Here is a 26,938-nt window from a genome sequence, read left to right as displayed (position 1 = left end):
ATCGTGCATAGCGTGCAGTTAAGGCATGTTTGATCTTGAGTAGATCTATTGGGTAGCGAAAACTGTTCCATGGCCTGTTATCATGGCCTGTGTGATTCTGCCTCACACCCCACTGTTAGCACCGCGGAGTGGGGATCGTTATTTGGTAGATCTATTCCTAAGAGGGCATGACCTTAACTGTACATTATGCCTGAGAGGGCATGACCTTTACAGTTCTCTCTTATAGTTACTATATAGTTACTATAACTATACTATAAATTTGTGAATAATGTACACTACCACTTTGTCGGACGAAGAAATGACCAAAATAAAAGTTGTAGATCTTGATCAGTTCTACAACTTTTATGTTTATGAATTTCCCAGATGAATTCATTTACTTCTACAAAATGCTGTTTGAAGTTGCTATTTTTTGAGAATCAAATTTTGAATTGATAAAACAAATTTACATGAAAAGATGACAAAAATGAAAGCTATATGAACAAAATAAATTGATAGAGCATGAATTTAGAAAACTTTAGGGAAAAAATCATCAAATTTGCAGTTAGTATCACAGAGAAAGACTAGTTACAAGTTTTAGTCAGAGAATAAAAAGAGAAATCAAACTTCTTTAAAAATTTAATTTCAAACAGAATTTTGAAATAGTAGATGATTCAAAATGAAAAAGTTGTCAACTATAAAGTTACATAACTTTTCGAGATCTACAACTTTCGTATTGGTTGTTTCTCCATTTGAGGTCATTGTAAAAATTCAAATTTTAAATTTGAGAAATTCAAACATAGTTTTCCTTGACAAGTTAACTTCAAATGAAAAAGTTATCAACTACAAAGTTGTATAACTTTTCGAGATCTACAACTTTTGTATTGGTTTTTTCTCTAATTTTTTTATTTGTATATGCATTTCAATCCTACATGAGTTAAATTTCAATCCATACAAACATAATTATAATATCCATACAAATAAACCTAATGAACATAATTAACTTGCATACAAACATAATTAAAATATCCATACAAATAAACCAAATTAAACATAACCATTCAAATAAACCTAATTAAATATAACAGTACGAATAAACCTAAGTAACAGATGGATCCTACAAACCCGCTGCAACCCTAGCCTGTCACCACTGCCAGTAGCGTATGTCTCGGATTATGTAACCACGGTCATTGTCTATGTAATGCAAGGCCCATACTACAACACTCTCCATTGCCTCACAATGCCGAGGACATGGCATCCCATAGATGTAGCCTACTAATGGACTATCGATGGTCTGGTTCTGCCTAAATCTCACATAATACTGGATGCCAGCTGTCGTTCTCTGGCCCATCGCTCCCACGAAGTCCCAGGCGTACCCTAGTCGCTTAAGAGCTTACGTGAGAATGGACTACAAGCCACATGTAGCATACATGAAATCATAGAGCAAAACCTGCAAGCGAACAAACAAAAAATATTAGGAAGCGCTCATATAATAATAAGAATAAATAAACATTACTCTCATATCATACACGATGTACCACATCCATATGGTTGAATATCGCATGCCTCTCGCTTTCTCATGGCACGTCTAGACTATGCTCACGTAAAGCTTCTATCTTCAAGGACGAGAAATCAGGCATACGGTAGCCAATTCGTTCAATTGCCTGCAAAGAAAGCAGCACGACATCGATCTAGGCGCCTATCTTGGTCGACGACTGTCGTCCAGTTTGCACGATGTCCTAGCACACCTCATTATTGTACCTAATGGGGACGTCAAAGGCAAGATTGCATGTCCATAACTCACCTGCTTCATCATTATCGACCTCACTTGTCGTCGTCTCGAAGATGTCCAACACCTCGAGCAGCCATAGTGCTGCTTCCAGCCATTTGATCGATTTTATAGTCTGTGACATATGCAACAATTATGTTATGAATGAATGTATATATGTAAAAATTATATTAGCATGCAAAACTTAAAATATTCCATACTATTGATTGGTCTAGGTGACGCGGAACGGCCCTATCTGGTGATGGCGCGAATAGAAGATCGTCCGGGTGAAAACCTGGTTCCTATGGCTGGGGAAGTCCGCTGCCATTCATCGTAACTAAAAAACTGAAAAACATCCAAATAAATATAGAACCCCCATATAAATATACCATGCAACAATATATATTAGAGAAACATATAAAAAATAAATTATCAATATATATGTATATATGTGTATGTATATACATATATACATGCCAAGTAAACTTAAACATTTTGCACATAATTTTTTTAACGATTATTAACTCTCATCAAGACAGAATATTGCTAACAAAGATCTAGAAAACAATAAATGTTTAAGGTTATGTAGAAATGATGTATAAATAAAAATAAAATCCACCATTATTATTCCTAATCTAAAAAACCACATATTTGAATATTTCTATGCTTAGTACTAAAGCATGAAACAATCTACATTATTAGCAATGAAAGATTTGAAGATGAAGTTAATAACCTTTAGAAGATTGAAGATGAAGCCGGAGGCCGAGAGTAAGAACTTGCTCCCCAAGCAAGAACACGGATGAACAATAAGCAAAGACGAAGATTTGACCGATATGTCTCGGGCTGGGGGACAGTGGAAGCCGGTATATATAGGTGCGGACCTTTAGTCTTGGTTGGTGGAGCCTACCGGGACTAAAGGATCAACCTATAGTCCCGGTTGGAGCCAAAACCCTAGATAAAAGGCCAGCGGGACATTTGGTCCTGGTTGGTGGTTCCAACCGGAATTGAAAGGCAAGCTTTAATTTTGGTTTAAACCACAAACTAGGAATAAAGGTCCCTGCTGCAAAAGTCTACTGCACTATCCATTGGGCAGAGGATTCTAGTTCCGGTTGGTGGTTTCAACTGGAACTAAATCTCCTATTACTCTCGGGCCAAATTCTGGCTAGGACTAAAGCCAAAAATCAAAATTCTATTCTCTACTAGTGCATCGCTCGTGCGAGCCATCACCAACCCATACAAGTGCATCATTTAGGCCTCATTTTGATGCGAGTTGAATACACATGCATCCAAACAAAGTCTTAGTTGGTACTATACTATATCATGGGTTCTTTTTCTTTTTTTTTAAAGTAATAATATATAACAAATTGTCAGGGACGTAATACTGGGGTACCCAATGAGGTGGAACTAATAACCATCAGACATTGATGCTTTCAAATAGACAAGAACGCAACTGCACTTCTTGTCCATACGACCGAAGGTTGGCCGCGCCTCGCCCGGCCCTTGAGGGTTGGCTTCGCCTTGCCTGACCCTCGAGGGCTAGACTCTGCCTTGCTCGATGTCTGGGGGCAGACTCCGCCTCACCTGATGGCTGAGGGCTGGCTTCACCTCGCCCGACGATCGAGGACTGGCCTCGCCTTGCCCTACCCTCGAGGGATGGGCTCCGCCTCGCCCGACCCCCGAGGGCTGGACTCCGGGCAGACTCTGCCTCGCCCGAGGGCTGAGGGTTGGCTCCGCCTCGCCCGATGACCGGGGACTGACCTCACCTCGCCCGACCCTCGAGGGTGGGGCTCCGCCTTACCCGACGACTGAGGGCTGGCTCCGCCTCGCCCGATATTTGAGGGCTGGCTCTGCCTCGCCCAACGTCTGGGGGCAGACTCCGCCTCTCCTGACGTCTAAGGGCTAGCTCCACCTCACCCAACATCTGAGGGCTGGCTCCACCTCGCCTGATGTTCTGGGGCAGGCTCCGCCTTGCCCAACGTCTGCACCCACTCCTTCATAATGATAAGCACATGGTAGGACATGACACTCAAGTCAACTGTAGTACCGAGGACCATACCATGCACGCCTACGAGAAAGTACCGTCAGGATATGATGGGACAGGCGCTTTAAGCCCTTCTAGACATGACAGAGCCCGAACAGTGTCGTAGGCGCTGACTTTTGCCTTACAGTGTCATGGGCGCCGTCATCAGCCCTCGAACACGGACCCTGACATAAGCATATGACGACCACTACAATCTAGGAAGGAACTCACATCATCTACAGTAACAGACATATGGTCACTTCCCCGTCTGCTCCCTGTTGGGTCATGGCTCGGCACCCTAGCACGCCGCACCATCCGCCGGAGTAGGATGGGACGCGACCACTTACTGAACGAAGCCAGAGCACGGCCCTATCAGGATCGATGAACATGCTATCCCTGGCAGCGTCTGCCATGTCAGCAGGGCAGGCTCGAGGGAAAAGGAAGACCCGACACCTTTGAAGGACCTTCTCTACCTCTAATTTTTTTTCTCTTTCTCCCATCTGTAATCCCTGCTCCCCCTTGGTCTATAAAAGGGAGGGTAGGGCACCCCATTAAGGGGACGGATCGATTCCACACACAACACATCATATAACACATAGCCAAGCAGCAACCGAGCTCTTAGCATCCTTTCGACCTTTCCATCATAGACTTGGGACCCGTCCCTCTCTTGATCGTTTGTACACCCTACTATGAACCTTTTTAGTGCTAATAACATGAACAGCAGCAAACTGGACATAGGGACATTCTACCCGAGCTAGTATAAACCGTGTGCCCTTTAGCACACATCCGGGCATAACACACAACAAATATAAATTTACTAGTTGGTACTTACTCGAAACACCGACACAAATGCTCGTGTGCTGTTTACGTATATACGTATTCTTCCATCGTGGAACAAGTGACACACCATCTACCTTATGTTAACCAATCCCTGCCGGTAATTGGTCCACCATGGTTGATTTGAACCCAGAGTCAGTATACAACGCCCCATCTGGGCCATGTATGTATTTATTTGGCTTAAGGCTCGTTCGGTAAGGTTTCATCAAATTTTGGTTTCTCTTTATTAACGGGCTAGTGCAGCGACATTGTAGGAGCCAGGATGATGCTATTTTTTTTCTTCACCAACTCTGGATCTTGGGTTTTTTTCCATCCGTGCTACCATTGCAATATGGTGACGTAGTCCTGAGAATCATGCTAAACAGGTCATTGCTAATTTGCTATTGGCTAGAAGGGGGCTACCTGTAATCAAACCCTAAGATTTTCAATACATATGACCACCGCTCTAAGTGTTTGTAACTCTTCAAAGGGAGAAATTGAGTGAGAGATATCATCATCATAGTAAACTTGCCCTTTTAGCCTTTTAGGTCTTTCAACCTCCATTTATACTTATAAGTTATAACCCCCCCCCCCCCACACCTTTATTTGGTAGAGATTGAAATCAAGCAGAGACAAATAGCCTAGATGGATGTCGGGAGCCCATTACTAGATGTCTAAGGTGTATTTGATGGAGATCTAGAATAACGGAGAAACATTTGAATCTGGATCCTTCTTCAAACATTTATAAGCCCAAGTAGAATCACACACCAAGACCGTTTTGGCTATTTGTCTAAAAAAAGCAGAAAACATGATGGAATAGTCAGATATGCCCTTGAGATGTGACTCTTTTCTTGCTGAGTGATAACAAGCTGAATATGTGAAATGAAAGTACCAAGGACCTTGCCAAAAGTCTACCAAGCAAATCCCTATCTTACTGGTTTGAGTTGCAAAAGGATATCGATGATGTTTGTTTTCACTAGTGGATGCTCTTTGCAGTCAGCTCATGCTGGTAGTCGATTGCTTCATTAGGAGTGCCTTTGTGGTCGCTTGCCTCTACCAGGTCATAGCGTATGGTGTCTCTACCTACACGTATGTTGTCTAGTGTTCCCGATGGCTCGGTGAAAGGTCCTAATATAGCTAGAGAGGAGTAAATAGCTTATTTAAGAAATGTACAAATCCACTAGAGCAATTTATTACTACAACAAACGGCGTAATGCAATTTTGCTCTAGCTTTACAAGGGTTGCAAGCCACCTATTCCAATAATTTTAGTTGCTATGATCACTAGGTACACACACAAACTAAGTCACTATCACTAAACTAGTGTGCTCTCAAAGACTAATTAAAGGGCCACACTAACCAAACTAAACAAGCTCTCAAAGACTAACTACACTGAAGAGCTTGACAACTAGTTTGCAAGAAATATAAAGAAGTGAGTAGGGTGATTATACCGTCGTGTCGAGAAAAAAACCAATCACAATAAAATGACCATCAATCACCGGGAGAAATCCAAAAGACAAGTGACACACAATTTTTTTTTCTGAGGTTCACATGCTTGCCAGCACGCTAATCCCTGTTGTGTCGACTAACACTTGGTGGTTCGGCGGCTAAGAGGCCCTGTTCGCTTGTCTTATAATTCGTACTTTTCGGCTTGTCTTTTCAGCCGGAACAATATTTTTCTCTCACAACAAATCAGGCGGAACAATGTTTCAGCTTGTTTTTTCACCGAAGCGAACGGGACCAATTGGACACCGCAAGAACCTACCCACAAGTGAGGTAACTCAATGATACGAATAATTTACTAGAGCTATCTTGCGGCTCTTCGCTGATGAAGGTGCAAGACCTCACAATCACCAAAGTCGGCCACGAACCATCACCAACACGTGCCGAAGTTCCTCCGCTGCTCCAAGCCGTCTAGGTGACGACAACCACTAAGAGTAACAAGAAATCCGCAGCCACAACGATCCCCAAGTGTCACTAGATGCAATCACTCAAGCAAATGCACTTGAATCACTCCCAATCTCACTATGATGATGAATCAATGATGGAGATGAGTGAGAGGTGTTTGCCTAGGCTCACAAGGATGTCAAGTATGTCAAAGTGCCAAGAGTATAAACCCCAAGCCGGTGTGTCAGATCCAGCATCCGGACGCTCCTCGGCCAACAGCGCGCCACCGCCTAAAATTGACCGGAGTCACCGGCCAGCGTCCGGACACTACAGTCTCCTCCTCTTTTTTTTTCTAAGTCCACAACCACTTCGCCCTTGCTTCCAAGTTGCTAACCACAAAGTGTAGAACTTGTGTGCACGTGTGTTAGTATTTTTCAAAGCAATTTACATTGGTCAAAGTTAGCACACTAGGTTCCTAAATACATATGTAAGAATTATGTCACCTAGTGGCACTTGATAACCGCTTAGTCAAAATATCGGGCTCTTGGTGCAGATGCAACCCCCCCTTAAGAAAACGAAATCAGTTATTACCATCACATCTCAGCCCTATTTGCACCCGCCTCAGCCAACTATGCTTCACTCCCCACAGCCCGACGCCCTACTGAAAAGCCCAGTTAAATGTCAGCCCGTGATTGAGTTAGACGCTAAGCCCTACAGAAGCCACCGATCGATCTCTTTGCTGTTCGTAGTCGCTGACGCTCATCCTGTCTCTCTGACTTCTTTTTGCGACTCTGCCGGCCGCCGTGACTCCCTCTCGCTCACCTTGCCAATCGCCATTGTTATCTATCCTACTCGCTCGGTTGCGTCAGCCTGCTAACACCGGCCGCTCCAGCCTCCACGCCGCCATTGGCTCGCCTGGGTCGTGCAGCGCCATGCACCAATCGGCAATCGCCATCGCCTAAACCTCGAGGATGGTTTGGTGTCGCTAAGCCTGCGGCCCTCGTTGTTTGTCTCGGCCGGCCGAGATGGAGCCAGGCTCAAGCCTCCAAGCAACACCGCAATCACAGGATGCCCGCACCACAACTGGTCAGTGGAGTGGAGGCTTGATTTCTTATTTACTTTCACAATGATCCGAAATTATCAATTAATTATTTGGTCAATTCCCAAATAAAATGGTTACATTTTATTGGTCGTGTTTTCCACTCTATGGATTAGGTCGTTTGAGTTTATATTTCAGGTTCTAATTAGACTTTTCGACTGAGATTGCAAGGGTGCTACACTACTTCTTGGATGTAAGTCCGTTGTCAGGTCATCCTGTACCCAAATTCTCACTTTCTTCCGTTCTTCCTCTTAAACTAGCAAAAGGAATAATAAATCAACGATTAAGTCAGTACAAATTTATAAGTTCTAATATCATGAATTAATTAAGGGAATGGTTTTTGGAAAGCAAAGTGCCAACGCCAAATAGTGGAGAAACAAGAGATAAATTTAATAGCAATTGTCTTATTTGACATGTGGGGAAAGAGCAGACAAGAAAGTCACAGATGAGAGTCTCACTTCTTAATAGTCGCACCCAGTGGCGGAGCCACAGCCCGGCCACCCCAGGCCGCCGGCCGAGCTCGTCACCGACGTTTAAAACGAAATTTTCTTTATATCAAAGTAGAACTCTATAATTTTTGTATAATAAGAATTACCCGAGCTCCTAAAAGGTTCTGGCTCCCCTAATGGTCGCACCCCTCTCGGTTTGGCTCTAGCTTCGTCACTGCTATCGATCCTAAATGCACTTATACCCTCTATGATGTCTTAAGTGCAAAAAAAAAAAAACTATCTTATACCTTTGTCTTGATCTCTTTGGTTTTTGTTTTTCTCTTTCTTCTTTTCCAGATGTGAAGCACTTGATCATCTTTTGGTCATCCACCATGATCATCCTCTTGCTCCACCACTTGGCATGGGACCATCCTTTCATGTCTATATACTTAGTACAAGGATTAGTCCCTAGGTTTTATCAATTATCCAAAACCAAACTAGGTCTTTCACTCGGCTCGTATCCTGGCCCATCAACAATGAGTTACAGAGAATCTGGATCTAAAATATTTCTAAAAAAATCTGGATCCCTACCAAATGCACCTTATTAGTCGCTTTGTCAGATGCGTCCCAAGAGCCCATGACAGCTACATGTGTCTAGTATAGCATAATACAATTTGTAGGGCTGGTGTGAATTCTTTGCAATAAGTGGGGAGATTCAACAATAAAAGTGAGAATCGACGTAAAACCATCATACTTCCAGCTGTGCCTAGCTATGCACGAACAAGAGAATTATTTTGCGCCTAAAAACTATGACATAATAAACCGTATTAAGCATCATTCCCACCAATTTTATTGAGAAAATAAAACGGATCAAGCCGTCAAACACATCCACAGTTTGATAAGGCTATGTTCGGAACATACAACTTTTTTCATGAATCCTAGATTTTTTTTCTCGTGAAATCGAACCAACTTTTATAAAATAAGTTTGATTTTATTATATATATATAATTATCGTGAGTTTCTTATCTTTCGAGCAGGATCCGTCTAAGAGCCGAGGAGATAGCTTAACATGGGGCTGGCCTAGTGGTGGAATCCCTTAAGGCAGTGTTGGGCTGCACTTTAAGCCGGCTTGTTTGGCTTAATTTTTTAGCCAAAGCAGTATTTTTCTCTCACGACATTTTAGCATGAACAGTATTGTCTAGCATAAACAATGTTTTTTTATCCCAGCCGAACACTGCATAAACTTTATCGAGTTGTTTGGTTCATCAATAGTAACGCAAGTGGGTACAAACTAGAGCTGTGGACATTGCGACAAGACATGCAGTTTGAACTAATATTCGGCCTGTTCGCTGGTTGGTTTCTGGGCTGGTTTGAGCTGGCTGGTGCTGGTTTGTTGTGAGAGAAAAATATTATTGGCTGGCTGATTTGGGCTGACTGAAACCAACAAACGAACAGGGTGATTGTTTCCATTTGCGTTATCACCAAGGAACCAGCACGTAAGTTCTTGCATCATATCATTTGGCTAGCTCTCCCCAATCCAGACAGTAACCCGATTCTTTTTGTTTTTAATAATATTCAGCAACCCGATTCTGGTAAACATGCAAAGAGACGGCGACTCGCAAAAGACGGAAGGAACGAAACGAGTCGCAAAAGTCAGGACGGGCGGCCGGCGTTGTGTCCGCGTCAACGCTGACGTCACCACACGGATTTGACCCATTCAACCACCCACACGCCATTATTCTAAGCAAAGTCTCCCGTCTCCGTCTCCTTCCTTCCTTGCTTCGTCTTGCTCCTCGAGCCTTCCTCCTCCAGCCAGAGGCGAGAAATTCCCCAATCCCCAGTTCCCCACGCCGCCGCCTCCCCATCTCCTCCAATCCAATCGTCTCCAATCACCAAATCCCACCCGCCGGGAGGATCCATCCACCCGCTCCACCAAATCCCAGCAGCAATCCCAGCCATGGAGTGCGAGCCGGAGGAGCTGCAGTTCCTAGGCGTCCTGGGCATCTACCGCTTCTCGGCCGAGATCCTCCGCGGCCAGCACCGCCCGCTCTTGGCGCGCATCGCGGCGGCCTTCGTGCTGCCCCTCTCGGCGCTCTTCCTCCTCCACATCGCCATCTCGCACGCGCTCTTCACCCACATCGACTCCGACGACACCGCCCTCGACGCCTCGTCCCCGGGCACCGACACGCAGCGGCGCCTGCTGTCCCGCCTCGCCTCCGACTGGCTCTCCCTGCTCCTCTTCAAGTCCGCCTACCTCCTGGCGCTCCTCCTCCTCTCGCTCCTCTCCGTTGCCGCCTCCGTCTTCTCCGTCGCCTCCGTCTACTCCGCCAAGCGCGACGCGCTCACCTTCCCGCGGGTGCTCTCCGTCGTGCCCCGCGTCTGGCGGAGGCTCGCCGCCACGTTCCTCGCCGCCTTCGCGCTCCTCTTCGCCTACCACGCCGTCGCCGTCCTCGTCTTCGTCGCGCTCCTCATCGCCGCAGACAACGGGTTCAGGCTCGCCGGGCTCGTCGCGTTCCTCGTCGCCGTCGCGTACATCGTGGGGCTCGTGTACCTCAGCGTGGTGTGGCACCTCGCGAGCGTGGTGTCCGTGCTCGAGGACTTCAAGGGCTTCGCCGCCATGCGCAAGAGCAAGGACCTCATTAAAGGGAAGCTTGTAACCGCCGGGGTCATCTTCTTCACGCTCAACCTCGTCTTCGCCGTCGTCGAGCTCGGATTCCGCGCCTGGGTCGTCAAGGGATCCGGAGTGGGCTCCAGGCTTTTGCTTGGCCTCCTCATGCTCGTCGCACTGTGCTGTGTCGTCATGTTCGCGCTCGTCACCCAGACCGTCGTCTACCTCGTCTGCAAGAGCTACCACCATGAGAGCCTCGACAAGGCCAACATCTCCGACCACCTCGAGGTCTACCTCGGCGACTACGTCCCACTCAAGGCCACCGACGTGCAGATGGAGCAGTTCCAGGTCTGAATCTCATGACGGCTTCTTCCTCCTCTGCTTCTTTCTTTCTTTCTTACTGCCTGCAAGAGCAAATCCATTCCATCCTCTGCTGCTGCTGCTGCTGGATTTGTTACAAATCCATCCTCTGTACTAGTATTACCATCCGCAGGCAGTCACGATTGGGAATCTGTAATTTACATACGAACAGACATGTCATGAACATACTTTAGCCGTACTTTCTAGAGAGAGAATTGGGAATTTGGGTTGGGGACAAGAATAATTGAAATTGTGGCAGGCAAAAGCAAGAATGGACATATTATGAATGAATTATTATGAAATGAGGGTAGGTTAATTTCTTTCTCAGGAACAGGGTTCCTTTCCTTATTTAGCCCGGCTGCCCGTGATACAAAGATGAATGATATACTGAATTTACAAACTTACGGGCAGCGAATGGATGATGCTTATTGATTACTGTATATATTATCAGTTATGGAGATCTAGAACTGAAGGATGAGAATAAGCGAATTGCTTTTACTAATCAATATGCCTTATTCTGATTAATGCCTGATTGCTCTGGCGGTAGAGATATGTAATTCAGTCAGTTGTGTCTATATCATATTTACCATTTCAACATTTTCTGTCACTGCCGTGCTAGGACTGCAATTAGCAATGGTGTGGTTGTGCTTCTCCAAACAATCTGTGATTCAGAATGAACTGAACGGTCTATGACAGCCACATCTACCTTAGTCTGCTCTAACAATTACTGATAGTGCTACAATTGGCTGTCCTACTCTACTCTGTATGTGTCAATCGAGATTGCTCCCTCAGTTTTTTTTTAATTTGTCCTAAGTTAAACATTTCTATCTTTGACCATCATTTTTAAAAAAAATTACAGGTTAAACATTTCTATCTATCTCATAATGATGAATCAAAAAAAAAATTTAGTTTGACTGAATTTTATAGAAAAAATACTGATATTTGTGACATAAAATTGGTATATATTTAGATAGAACATGAAATATATTTTTATACTATACATTTTTTGGGTCATAGATGTCAGTACTTTTGCTAAATTATTCAATGGTGAGAACGAGAATACCACCGTTTAGCTGGACGACTCATTTGATGACACTAACAGGCGCTTTGTGCGGAGGATTCAAGAATTAGAGGTCAGAGAAGCCTTGAAAAGGATGAAAGGGGGCAAAGCGATGGGCCTTGATGGTATCATAATCAAGGTGTGGAGATGTCTTGGGGATATAACTATAGTATGGCTAACAAAGATATTCAACAATATCTTTCAATCGAACAAGATGCTTGAGGAGTGGAGAAGAAGCATATTGATACTAATCTACAAGAAAAAGGGAGATATCCAAAGTTGTACTAAGTATCGGGAAATTAAGTTGATGAGCCACATTATGAAGTTATTAGAGAGAGTCATCGAGCAGCGCCTACGAGGAAAGACGCAGATATCAACAAACCAATTTGGTTTTAGGCCCGGAAGGTTAACCACAGAAGCAATCTTCTTAATAAGACAGGTTATGGAGCGGTTTAGAGAGCAGAAGAAGGACCTCCACTTGGTTTTCATTGACTTGGAGAAGGCTTATGACAAGATATCAAGAAATGTTATGTGGTGGTCTTTGGACAAACATAAAGTCCCATCAAAGTACGTGACCCTCATTAAGGATATGTACAACAATGTTGTGACTAGTGTTCGAACAAACGATGGTAACACAGATTACTTCTCGATTAAAATTGGACTTCATTAAGGATCAACCTTAAGCCCGTATCTCTTTGCCTCGGTAATGGATGAGGTTACCAGGAACATACAAGGGGATATCCCTTGGTGTATGTTGTTCGCTGATGATATAGTGTCAGTGGACGAAAGTCAGGTGGGAGTAAATAGGAAACTAGAGTTATGGCGGCAGACTCTTGAGTCTAAAGGTTCTGGATTGAGCAGAACTAAAACTGAATACATGATATGCAACTATGGCGGAGTTGTACAGGAGGAGGGAGATGTGAGTTTGGAAGGTCAAGTAGTGCCTAAGAAGGATACCTTTTGGTATTTGTGATCGATGCTATATAGGGATAGAGATATTGATGCGGATATTAGCCATAGAATCAAAGCAGGATGGATCAAGTGGCCACAAGCTTCTGTCATTCTTTGTGACAAGAGGGTATCACAAAAGCTAAAAGGCAAGTTATATAGAACGACGATTAGACCGGTTATGTTGTATGGAGTAGAATGTTGGCCTACAAAGATTCGACATGTTCAACAATTGAGTGTTGCAGAAATGTGTATGTTGCGATGGATTTGTGGTCACACAAGAATAGACCGAGTTCGAAACGATGATATACGTGATCGTCTAAAGGTAGCACCAATTGAAGAAAAGCTTATCCAACATCGGTTGAGGTGGTTTGGCCATGACCAATGGAGACCTCCAGATGTACCAGTGCATTGTGAAGTCCTAAGTCAAATTAATAATATGAGGAGGTAGAGGAAGACCGAAATTGACATGAGAAAGGCAATAAAAAGATATTTGAAAGCTTGTGATATACCTAGAGATTTATGTTTGAATATAAGTACTTGGAAATCAGCTATTGAAGTGCCTGAACCGTGACTTGGAGCTTTTGGTAGGTTTCAACTCTAGCTTACCCTAATTTGTTTGGGACTGAAAGGCTATACTGTTGTTGTTGATCAAACTTAAGAAAGTTTGACTTAGTACCACTCTAAAAGTAAATTTATTCATGATTGCGGAGTATTAAACTCTTCTTTTTGGGTCATATATATTTCCCAAATTTCCTCTGTATTTTCACCGACGTCCAAATGAGCCATTCCAGGCACGATGAATTCAATCCCGATTTCATGCCATTTCCTCGGCTTCCTCTGTTTTTTCACTGGCAGGCACACACGCCAACATCCGCATGTCATGAAATATTTATATCTACGTGTCCTATAAGCTTTATCTTAAGCTAAATATTTATATCTTTGACCATCATTTTTTTTAAATAAATAAATTCATAGCATATTGGATGTCGTTCTCTGAATATGCCTGCCTGAACCGGCTGTGCTCCGATTACGTGAGGACATGTTTGAAATGCAGAAATTTCACAAGAATCTAGCAGAAATTTTACAGAAATTAGCTCAATTTCACAGAAAAAACTTAGGAATAGAATTTTTTCCCATAATCCAAATAGTGACACCAGCAGCTCTGCCTCTCAAGAGGCGAAAAGAGAATTATTACAAGCGCCAGTGCTTATATGTTGCAGTCAGAAACCGTTGTGGCTGTGCTTCCGCAAACAGTCTGTGAGAGAGAGAGAGCAACATCCAATCTCTAATGACATGTTCGGCGTACTGAATCTTGATTAAAATTGGCTGAAAAACATTGTTCTGATTAAAATGTTGTGAGAGAAAAATACTATTCTAATTAAAAAAAATCCGAACAAACCGGATATGGATAAAGCCGAACAGGGCCAATAAATGTTACACTAAATGCTAGTAATAAACGGTAAACGGATTCCAACTCAACTGTCCTCCATGTATGAGTAAACTGATTCCGCAATCGGTATCACCGTACAACAATTTCACATTAAGAATGCCGAATTCATTTTTCTTAAAAAGAAAAAGATTTCAGTGTTACAAGGATATCCTTAATTAATTAATGTCGAAACGCAAATTGGATCGACGCCGACTACAACTTGAAATCAAATCCCACTCCTAGTATATTGATATATCCCCGGATCGGAGACGGAGAGCATCTTCTCCATGACCACGAGCGTGTTCTCCCGCTGGAGCCTCAGTCACGGTGGCCCAGGCCCGGGCCGGTGAGGTTGTGCCCTTCTTCCTGGCCTGGGTGAGGACTGACGCGACGAGATTAAGGAGGTGTTTGGTTGCTCCTCCTAAATTTTAGTCGTTGTTTTATTGAATGGTTGGACACATATATGGAGTATTAAATATAGACTAATTACGAAACTAATTGCACAGTTTGCGACTAATTTACGAGACGAATATTTTAAGCCTAATTAGTTCATGATTTGATAATGTGGTACTACAGTAAACATGTGTTAATGACGGATTAATTAGACTTAAAAAATTCATCTCGTGGAGTACCGACGGATTATATAATTTATTTTTTTATTAGTATCCGAATATCCCATACAACATCCTCTCAACATATCTCCTAAATTTTAGCCACTGAATCCAAACACCACCTAAGGCCCTGTTCGCTTGTCTTAAAAATGACTTGTTCGGCTTCTTTTTTTAGCTGGAACAGTGTTTTTCTCTCACAACAATTCAGCCGGAACAGTATTTTCAGTCAGTTTCAGCCAAGTTTCAGACCAGCGAACAAGGCCTAAATCATAAACGTTCATCTCAAACACCACCTAAATCACAAACGTTCATCTCATTCTATACTAGTCGGGCGAACCATCAGTCACCTGCAACAGTTTCTATTTCAGGAATAAACAAATCCCACCTCTTTCCCCGTTTGGCAGACAGACCATTTATTTTCTTTTTACGTGCACGAATGTGTCAGTCTCGTTTTCTTTTTGTGCGAGCGCATGCGAACTTGCCATTCTCTTTCCTCTCGCACATAACTCAGCTCTTGTTTAGTTCGCGAGATTTGAAATTTGGAGTTATTGTAGCACCTTCGTTTTTATTTGATAAATAGTGTCCAAACATTGATTAATTAGGCTTAAAACGTTCGTCTCGCAATTTCCCACCAAACCGTGCAATTAGTTTTTCTTTTCGTCTACATTTAATGCTCCATGCACGGGCCACAAACATTCGATGTGATAGGTACTGTAGCAACTTTTTGGACTTTGGGATCCAACTAAACAAGGCGTCAGACTAACTGAGTTACACAACCTAACTTAGAGTAATAAGTTAGGCGCGCTAAGTTATACTCCCTCTGTTCATTTATCGGTGTCGTTTTAGTCTCTTGCACGATAACCAAGGGAGAGTTAAAGAAGGCCCGGTTATCATTTAATCGCCGCTTTGTACTCAATGCACCGTGGGCTGTTGAGTTTCCGAGTAATCCTCCGTTAACACCGGCATCACCGCCTGTCCGCGGCCAGCGTCCGTTTTGACGTGTGAAAATTTCCTTAGATCGATTTCCTTCGTTTTGCCACGTGAAAATTACCTTGTACAATAAGTTAATCAAATAAGTTAGGTAATATACACATAAAAACACAAGTTAAATACATAACTCTCTACAATAAATTAATCAAATAAGTTAGGTAGCATATACATAAAAATACATATTAGATATATAACTCTCTACAATCAGTCTGTTCGCTTGTTGGTTTGAGTTAGGGCTTATTAACCAGCCAACAGTGTTTTCCTCTAAAAACCAGCACCAGCCGGGCTTATCAGTCCAGAAACCAACCAGTGAACAGGCCGAATAAGTTAATAAACTAAGTTAGGTATCATACACATGAAAACAAAAATTAGATATAAATAACTCTGTTATTTAACATAGCACCAAAAAAAACTATATAGAAAAAAATAGAGTAAGTTAAGAAGCATAATCGATTACATAATCTCATAAAAAGTTATGCTATATAACTTATGTACAAAAAGTTATATTATATAACTTATATAAATAAGTTATCCTACACAACTTAAGTACTCTCACCATTCCAAATTATAAGACATCTTAGCTTTTCTAATTTAAATTTATTATGTATCTATACACAAGTGTATATCTAGACACGTAGCAAAATCAATGTATTTAGAAATACCAAAATATTTTATAATTTAGAATAGAGGGAGTACATAAGTTATATAATACAACTTATGTACATAAGTTACAGAACTAATATACTAGTGTATATAAAAAGTTATGCTTATATACATAAAAGTTATTCTACACAAACATAAGTTACACAATACAACTTAGTAGAATAAGTTAGCAGCATAACTTAGCAAAATAAATGAGTAGCATAACTTAAATGCTATAAGTTAATATACATAAATTGCTATTAGGAAAATAAAATTCTTTGAAACATATGGAAGTGGGATCTAGTTTTGTTTGCCTCGTTACGTTGAACACACCGGTGCAGACAAAATTAAAAATGGATACACCATTCGAAAATTATAGCAATTTAAAATAAATGTTTCATTTTTTTGCATGGTGACGTCAGGAGCAAGGGAAAGGGGAGCGGGTGTCGGGCCCCAAATTTAGGGTCCTCTATGCATCATGTATCAGTCCCTGGATCAGTAGCTGATACGCACAATTCAAACAAGATTGATATAAAAAACCATACTTTTATTACTAATGGGGAAAACATGTTATATGGTTCGGGTTTATATAGCTTGGCCCATTGGCCTTATATCGTATATCAGAGTTCTAAGACAGCCAACTTGGACTGCGGACGTAACCCTAAACTTATTCATTAAGCGTGTTCCTATATCTCAATCGTCGTAGTCCTAGCGTAGCTCCTTCATGCAGTCGTACGGCTCTATCTTCGATATACTCCAGGTGTCCCATCCTTGCGTAGTCCTTGATAGCTCCATACTCGTACGTTCTCCTATTATCCTATCCTCGCGTAGCTCCAGTAGTTCCATCCGGGTATGTGCTCCTGTAGCTTAACTCATAAAAACATAGAATGGAGGGGGGTTGAGTACATAAAGTACTTAGCAAGTCCTAAACTTTGGGTGGAGGTGAGGTGGAAGGGGAAGGCTATATGTGGAGGGGGGTTATGGTGGTTTAGGTAAAAGTGGTAGGGTGAAGTAGTTATAATTATAGGTTAGATCCTGGCAAAGTATTACCATTCTCACCAGTTTCTGGGTTAATTATAGTTTACCAAATTAGTAAAATACATCTTACTAGATTATCACAGTTGTGAAGTCTAATTATAGTATCCTATCCCAGCATCTGCCCATTCCAAGGACGTAGCTATTCGAATAGATTCAATTAATTCTGCAGAGGTGTATAAAATTCCCCACATGATAGACACAGCTCTAAACCATGTGCGGTGGCAGGAACAGGCCTAACGAGATCCCGTACCCAAATGTACGCAGCCTTAGATGTCCATATAACTCTACCGTGGCTTCTCAGCGGTTGGAAAAAACACTAAACTCAGGAGGATATACCAAATCGTCCCATCTCATAATCTTGGATGATACCACATCATCCCATCATATAATCTTGGACGATACCAAATCATCCCAATATAATAGTGCCGATGATACCAAATCATCAATAATATGGGCTCGAACACGGCCAAACATACAATAACATGGGCTCGAATGCGGCCAAAAAATCAAAGGGCTTAACGTGGAGGATCACATAGCAACCATGCCAACCGGACCATAGAAGATCACATAGCATCTGTGCCTGCTCCAGATATTCCACTGCCAACACCGGACTTCTAGTAGAAATTATACTTCTATCTAACGAGGTGTGAGATCAAGTCTACCTGCAGGTGCAGAAAGTGACCAGCACGTAAATATTTGTAGTTTTATCGTACGTTGTGATCGGAGGTGGCCTAGCACTCAATGACATAGGGTTTATACTGGTTCAGGCAACGTGCCCTACATCCAGTTTGAGTCAGTCGGTGACTTTATTTTTGAGCCTAGGTGCTCGAAGTTTGTAGTGGGGTTACAAATGAGAAGGAGAAAAATAGGGGTACAAGAGGTCTGGTCGGACTCTGGTCAAAGGGACTGAGAGTGACGGGAGCCCCGCTATGTGCTATGTGTTCGAGCGTGTGCTCGAGGTTTGAACTTGGTGGTTCTATTGTTGTGTACTAGTGAACTTGATCGATCTGAATCAACTTAGCTGTTGGAAGAGAGCACATCCCCTTTTATAGATGAAGGGGATGGCCTTACAAGTGAGAGGAAGAGAGTACGTTCGCTGCTAAGTCTTGCTGCCCACATCGGCGGGTACAAGATGATGGTAGGCGCCCACAATACTGTTTAATGTTGGATGCACGTGGGAGGTTGCGTCGTCTTCTTTAGGTATGACAGACATCGGTGTCTGTCACACTGTTGATATCCAGAGGCATGCAAGGGGTTTTACCATATTCACCTGGTACAGTAAATGCCGGCACCCACAATATTGTTGACACCCAGAGGCACGTGTGGAAGCTTTACCGTGTTTGTTTGGTATGGGAGTTGATGGCACCCACAACACTGTAAGGGAAAATGTTGGCGCCTACAACACTGCTTGCGTTCTGTCATGCTAGGGAGGTCGCAGGGTACTATCCTATAGGTGTACAGGGTACGGTCCTTGGTGTTGCGGTTGACTTTGAGTGCCCTGCCTTACTTTCTTTGTCTATTTCCTGGTCCCTACTGAGCGGGCATCCCTAGTCGATTGGTTCTAGTCGGCTCTGATTGCGTCAGCCAGAGAGGAGCTATAAGCAGGGGTTCGGCGCAACTCTAGTCAGAGAAGTGGGTTGGAGTCAAAAGTGGTGTTAGGCCAGGCCTTCTAGTCGGAGAGGCCGTCCAGAGGTGGGCTAGAGACCGAAGCGAGCGCTCCGATCGGAGAGGTGGGCTGGAGTCGGAAGCGGGCGCCATTCCTCCTCGGCCAGGCATTCCAGTCGGAGATTGGATTATCCTTTTGGCCTGTCATCTAGGTATTTGGGCTGGCCCATGAGTTGCACGTTGCTCACAACATTGTCCGTTGGACCGAGCTTTTGTTGGGAAGCCGGTCCCTAAGGGACCCTAGGTTTATGAACCCGACAGGAGCCCCTGAGCCCCCGGGCAATTTGGGTAGAATCGTCTGGGGGATTTTTGTCTCGACGGCGGGTGCGCGCGAGCGCACCCACAGGTGTAGCCCCTGAGCCCCTGGATGATTCGGGTAGAATTGTCTGGGGGTTTTTTGTGTTGCCAGTGGGGGAAGTTTTCGTTTCGTCAGCGGGTGCGCGCGAGCGCACCCGCGGGTGTAGCCCCGAGCCCCCGGGCGATTCGGGCAGAATTGTCTGGGGGTTTTGTTAGCGAGTGTGTGTGCGTGCATTTTAGTCAAGATGGAGTTGTCGACCAAGGTGTCGTGCACAGCCGAGGTGGTTTTTAGGGATCCCTGCGCAGCCGAGGTAGTTAGTTTTAGGGATCGGGCGAGTCGGTGCTTGTGGATCCTGGCCTCAGTGCAGCCCGCACAGCCGAGGAAGTTAGTTTAGGGATCGAGCGAGATAGAGCTCGCGGTTCCTGGCCTTAGTGTAGCCCACGTAGCCGAGGTAGTTAGTTTTGGGATCGGGCAAGTCGGAGATCACGGATCCTAGCCTCGGTGCAGCCCACGTAGCTGAGGCAGTTTTGTTTAGGGATAGGGTGAGTTGGAGCTCGCGGATCTGGCCGTCGGTGTGGCCCACGCAGCCGAGGTAGTTAGTTAAGGGATCGGGTGAGTCGGGGCTCATGGATCTTGGCCTCGGTGCAGCCCACGTAGCCAAGGCAGTTAGTTTAGGGATCGGCCGAGTCAGAGCTTGCGGATCCTAGCCTCGGTGTAGCCCGCGTAGCTGAGGCAGTTAGTTTAGGGATCTTGAGCCCTCGAGCCCTATTGGGCTTGGTAGGGGTCGGTTTGAGTTTTGTGCATTACCCCATCCTCTGTTTCTCACAATCGGAGGGGCCGAGCTTTGTTGCTTGCCTCGATCGCTCAGGCTCGAGTGACGCGCTCGGTGAGCTCGTGTGGGGGGTACGACACTAGATATCCACGACAGACCACATGGGCTGTGCCCCCAGGGGCGGCCTAGCCCACAAGACAAAGCCTTGTGGGGCATGACTCTGCTCGGTGCCTCTCGTAAGACATCTAGAAGATATCCTGAAGATACTACAAGATCTGTTAGGATATGTATGATCCAAAGATTCCTGTAATTAGTTATTACTTTTCGGTTATCTCTTATATCTAACCAACTTGTAACCCTGCTCCATAGACTATATAAGGCGGGCAGGGACCCCCTCCAAACTCATGCAATATCATATGATAGCTAATACAAACCAATAGACCACATGAATAGGGTATTACGTCATACTGATGGCCTAAACCTGTCTAACTCGTGTGTCTCTATTGCCTTCTTGTTCTTGATCTCACACTCCTCTGCCGATCAATCTACCTTCATGGGGAACCCCTCGGAGGACTGCCGATGATATTCTGTCGATAGTTGGCGCGCCAGGTAGAGGCTTGCGTGCTGTTTCCTTATTGAACAAGATGGCTTTTTTCATAGGCTCTTTGTCCCTCCCGTAGCCTAGCCAGATCTTCATGATCGGATCCATCTCATGGATCATCAATGATGACGGAGTCAGAGAGCTCCACGAGTCGGTGTAGATCAATTCTACACCGATCACCCTTGCACCTACGACTGCAGATCCGATCTCGAAACCACCTCCAAGGTTGCCTTCATCAATGACTCACCGCCTGCTTCCTCGCTACTAGAGGAGGCAGATCAACAATGACGATCTGATCGCATCCATTGATCAGGTTGGTCTAAAGCTTATCGATTGCCTCTCCATCACCGAATCGGCCCTAGACACTCTGGTTCAGCGTCGACCACCCTCTGATCCAAATCTATCGGAGGCTGTTCAAGAAACTCTAGGGGCTATGGCCCTACCCTTCGGGTTCACCAACGCCGCCGCCGCTTACCAAGATGCCCTAAGGGGCAAATTCACCGACTAGGATGAGACATTCATCCTCTCGCCGACCAAATCACCGACCAGCCTCTGTCAGCTGTCAACATGCTCCACGTCAGCCGACACTCTAGAGCATCCTGCTGGACCATCCCAGAGGGGAATCCAGACTCTGAGTCCCAAGGTTCTATGGAGACCCTCGCTGAAACCTTCACTGAGCAACTTCCTCTCCCTCCTTTCTAGGGTGGCGTGATCTTCAATGTCAGCGTCGATAGCCCCCCTCAGAATGTCGAGATCGAGGAGGAACGCGCTGCTCGTGAGAACCAGAACATCAACCGTGCACAACGCCAAGCAAACAAGAATGTCCTTGTGAGGGCCGAGCAGTAGCTTGACTCGCAAGGAGTACCACTCCAACGCAACCTCAACGAAGAGTTTCTTCATGTCGACGGCCATGACGTCTTCAAGACTCCAAGTGCCAATCTGGCAGTGGCCGCCAACGAGCTCACCTGCCTCTCATAGATGCCCGAGCTTGCCAAGGTCGCCGCCATGCTCAAAGCGGAGCACTGCCAGATCAATGAGATCCACCAAGATCAGAGACCTTCATACTCCACCACTTTGATTCGTCGATCAGTCGCCACAAGAACCGATCGCCGCCAAAGTCGCTTCACCGACTAGCACCGCGACGATAGGCAACCCCTCTAGGGTGGAGCTAGGGGCAACTGCACCAAACATCACTACCAACATGACCAGGAGGTCGACCAGGACGTTCGGGTGCACCTAAACAATCTCCAAGATGCATGATGATGTATCGACGAATGCCGCTTCGGTCGCCATGAAGATGAAGTATGCCGCCGCTAGGAGTATGAGCATGAGTATGGTAACCCAGACTCAGCTCTCGAGCCACTTGCTGGCTGCAATGCTGTAGACGATGGCATCAACAACCCTGAGGGCCCCCTAGCATTCATAAGGGTGCTCCGAACACTTTAGTGGCCCTATGGTTTCAAAATCACTAGGGTCAAGCCCTATGAAGGAAGGATAAACCCGACATAGTGGCTACAGGCTTACGCCACTGCTATCTTCGTCGCCGGAGGAGACACTAGTGTCATGGCGAACTATCTTCCCATCATGCTCATGCCAGCCGCCATGAGTTGGTTTACTAGCCTTTCCCCAGATTCCATCGGATCCTAGGAAGAGCTGAAAAAAGTTTTCACCGATAATTACATGGCTATGTGTACTTGGCCGGGCACCAAGCATGATTTGAACCGCATCAACTAGAAGCCATCTGAGCTCCTCCGTAGCTACATCCGATGCTTTTCTGAGATGAGGAATTCTATTCCTAACATCACGGAAGCTAAAGTTATCACCGCCTTCATCCGAGGACTCCATCACCGTGAGCTTCGCTCCAAGTTCAACCGCAAGCTACCAATAGGGATTGGCGAGATGATCACGACCGCCAACCAATACACCGACATCGAGGAAGCCGAGGTGCGGTTCAATGAGGATGCGGGCACTCATCGCCCAACACGCCGCCACGACGACCGCCCCGACGACCGATGCCACAACGACCGCCGCTTCGACGATCGTAGTTACCATCATGACAGCGGTCGTGATCGGCCAAAAGGCCCCAAGTCTAGCCAAAATCACCGCTGTTGGCCAGACTACATCGTCGCCGCCGTTAATGAACCTCGGGCCAAGTGCAATTATGATAAGGTGACCCGTGCCTCTCCATAAGAACGCCAAGCACAAGATGAAGAACTACCTCGGTTTGGCTAAGGAGTTCCAGGACAAAAAGCTAGACGACGACGCCAACGACGAAGCTGGAGGCCGCCGACCACCTGGGGGCAATAACAATGCTTTCCAGGACCACGACAAGGTGGTTGCCACCATCTTTGGGGGCCTCGCCTCCACTGAGAGCAGAAGAGAATGGAAGCTCGCCGCATGATCAGTGCTCGCCATCACTACGGAAGACACCGCCGCCAACCCCAACTATCGCCCATGGTCCAAGGTTCCCATCACCTTCAGCAGGGCTGACCAGTGGGCGGACATCCCCTACACATGGCATTTCTCTCTCGTCCTTGATGCAACCGTCTAGAAGGTGCTCTTCAGAAAAGTGCTCGTCGATGGTGGGAGCGCTCTGAATCTTCTCTTCGCCGGAGCCCTAAAGGAGCTGAGCCTCAGGTTAGCAAATCTCACACCCTCTGACTCCTCCTTTTGGGGTGTTGTACCTAGTAGTGCCTCTAAACCACTTGGAGAGATCACCCTACCAGTGCAGTTTAGCATGACAAGCAACTACCACATCGAACATATCAACTTCTACGTCGCTGACTTCAACACCACCTACCACACCATACTTGGTCGGCCAGCTCTGGCCAAGTTCATGGCTGTACCGCACTACGCTTATCTGGTGCTGAAGATGCCTTCGCCTATAGGAGTCTTGGCCCTGTGGGCCAACCTCTCCATTGCCTAGGCCTACGAGACAGAGAGTCTCGCCCTCACCAAAGCCATCGACCTCTCCATCTAGATGGCCAGTGTGGTCACCGAAGCTAAGACGGTGCCTGCCGACGACATGGAGATCCTAGAGCTGGAGCCTCCTCGCACCTTCACCAAATCCAAGGAAATAAAAGAGGTCGGCCTTGGCCTCGATGACCCCTCCAAGACAGTGAAGATTGGGGCTCACCTTGACCCCAAATAGGAAAGCGCACTCATCTCCTTCCTACGTGCCAACACCAACATGTTTGCTTGAAAACCTACACACATGCCAAGGGTACCATGGGAGAAGATCGAGCACTCCTTGAATGTCTCGCCGACCGCCAAATCGATCAAGTAGAAACTCCGCTGATTCGCGCCAAACAAGAAGGAGGCTATTAGGGTAGAAATAAAATGCCTCTTAGCTGCCAGATTCATAAAAGAAGTGTATCATCCTGAGTGGTTAGCAAACCTTGTTCTCGTTCAAAAAAAGAATAAAGAATGGAGAATGTGCGTTGATTACACTAATCTAACAAACACTGCCCTAAGGACCCCTTCGGTCTGCCTCGTATAGATGAGGTTGTAGACTCCACCGCCAGCTACGAACTGCTCTCCTTCCTCGACAGTTATTCTAGCTATCACCATATCTCTCTCAAGGAAGAAGACCAGATCAAGACATCGTTCATCATGCCCTTCGGTGCATACTGCTACACTACCATGTCCTTTGGACTCAAAAACACCGGGCGACTTATCAAAGGGCTATCCAGATGTGCCTCGATCAACAGATCAGCCGCAACATCGAAGCTTACATCGATGATGTGGTCATCAAGTCCAAGACCACCGATGATCTTATCACTGACCTCAAAGAAACGTTCGCCAACCTTAAAAGGTACCGATGGAAGCTGAACCCTTCAAAGTGCATCTTTGGAATTCCATCTGGTATACTCCTAGGCTACAATCGTCAGCGCACGAGGCTCTGAGCCCAACCCTGACAAGGTTTCCGCCATCACCAACATGAAACGGCCAACATATGTCAAGGACATACAGAAGCTTATAGACTACATGGCTGCTTTAAGCCACTTGATATCACGCCTCAGCGAGAAAGAGCTACCATTCTTTGAACTCCTTAAAGCCTCTGAGCGCTTTTCATGGTCGAAGGAGGTAGACACAGCCTTCGAGCAGCTCAAGTTGTTCCTAACAAAGCCTCCGATCATGACAGCACCATGGCCAGACGAAACGCTCCTGATCTACATTGCCGCTACTTCTCGTGTCATCAGCATAGCCATTATGGTCGAACGCAAGGAGGCCGGGCACGCCTATAAGGTATAATGTCCAGTATATTTCATTAGTGAGGTTCTTAATGAGCCCAAGACTCGTTACCCTCAGGTCCAGAAGCTGCTATATGTTGTCTTGATTACTTCACGCAAGCTCCATCACTACTTCGAGTATTACAAGATTGACGTGGTCACCGAGTTCCCTCTGGGGGACATCCTCCGCAACAAAGAGGCCAACGGCCATATCATCAAGTGGGGCCATCAAGCTCGGCACTTACTCCATTGAATTTAGAAGTAGGCCTACCATCAAGTCTTAGGCGCTTGCTGATTTCGTCGCTGAGTGGACCGAGATCCAAGAGCCCATTGCCGCCACCTGCCCCGAGCACTGGGTGATGTACTTTGATGACGCCCTTAACATCAATGGTGCTGGCATGGGCATCCTGTTTATCATGCCAACCAAGGATAAACTTCGATATGTTCTCCAGATACACTTTCTGGCCTCCAACAACACCGCCGAATATGAAGCATGTCTCCACGGACTCCATATAGCTGTTGAGCTCGGCATTAAACGCATCATGGTATACGAAGACTCCGCGCTGGTCATCAACCAGCTCAATAAAGACTAGTCTTACTCTAGTGAGAAGATGGATGCATATTGCACCGAAATTAGAAAACCTGAAGGGAAGTTCTATGGTATCGAGTACCACCACGTGGTACGTGATCAAAATCAGCTCACCGACCACTTATCCAAGTTAGGCTCCTCTCGCTCTGTGATTCCACTAGGGGTCTTCATTCAAGATCTTCTGGCACCATCTATTAAGGAAGATAAGGAAGTTCAGGAAGTTTCCCCCGCCAAGCAGCTAATACTTATGGTACCTTCACCGGCCACCGATTGGAGGGAACAATTCATCAAGTACCTCTCCAGCGCTGAAGTACCCACCGATAAGACTAAAACTAAATGCCTAATCTGTTGAAGTAAGCATTACATGCTGGTGGACGACAACTTGATGAGGAAAAGTGCCAAAGAAGGGATACTACAAAAGTGCATCACCCAAGAAGATAGAGTGAAGCTACTTCTTGAAATTCACTCTAGCTCCTGTGGCAACCACGTGGCCTCGAGAACACTAGTCGACAAAGCTTTTCGAGCTAGTTTTTACTGGCCCACGGCCATCTCTGATGCAGAAGACCTCCTCCGACGTTGTGAAGGATGCCAATTTTTCACACAAATACACATGCCAGCACAAGAGCTGTAGACCATCCTAGCTTACTGGCCCTTCACATGCTAGGGACTAGATATGATTGGGCCTTTCAAGCTAGCGCCTAGTGGTTTTTGGTACGTGTACATCACCATTGATAAGTTCTCCAAGCAGATCGAGTATAAACCGCTCATCTCAGCTACTGCAAGGAAAACAGTCAAGCTCTTTGAAGATATCATCCATAGATTTGGTCTCCCAAATAGCATCATCACCGACCTCAAAACTATGTTTACTGGCCATCAGTTTTGAGACTTCTGTGAAGACTGGTGCATCTCTGTTAAATACATCTCCGTTGCCCATCCTAGAGCCAACGGCCAGGTCGAACGGACAAACGGCATGATCCTTGATGCCCTCAAAAACAGGCTATATCAGAAAGAAGAAAAGCATTCAGGCAGATGACTCAAGGAGCTACCAGCTATAGTCTAGGGACTGCACACTCAAGCTAGTCATAGCACCAGCGTGTCTC

At 45.4% G+C, this 26,938-nt stretch overlaps 1 protein-coding gene across 1 annotated transcript; it reads left to right on the top strand.

Moving 5' to 3' along the window:
• Positions 1-9,751: 9,751 nt before the first annotated feature.
• On the top strand, positions 9,752-11,711 carry LOC136472390 (uncharacterized). Its single transcript, XM_066470099.1, has one exon. The coding sequence runs from the start codon at positions 9,950-9,952 to the stop codon at positions 10,952-10,954; it is 1,005 nt and encodes a 334-aa protein (XP_066326196.1). The 5' UTR covers positions 9,752-9,949; the 3' UTR covers positions 10,955-11,711.
• The last annotated feature ends 15,227 nt before the right edge of the window (positions 11,712-26,938 follow it).

This window comes from Miscanthus floridulus, chromosome 8, assembly GCF_019320115.1.
Source record: "Miscanthus floridulus cultivar M001 chromosome 8, ASM1932011v1, whole genome shotgun sequence".
Taxonomy (NCBI): domain Eukaryota; kingdom Viridiplantae; phylum Streptophyta; class Magnoliopsida; order Poales; family Poaceae; genus Miscanthus; species Miscanthus floridulus.
Note: the sequence above shows the minus strand (reverse complement) of the source record. Positions and strands in the feature narration are given on the sequence as shown.

Excerpts from the sequence above, each read along its gene's own strand:
- LOC136472390 (XM_066470099.1), top strand. The coding sequence starts at position 9,950 with ATGGAGTGCGAGCCGGAGGAGCTGCAGTTCCTAGGCGTCCTGGGCATC.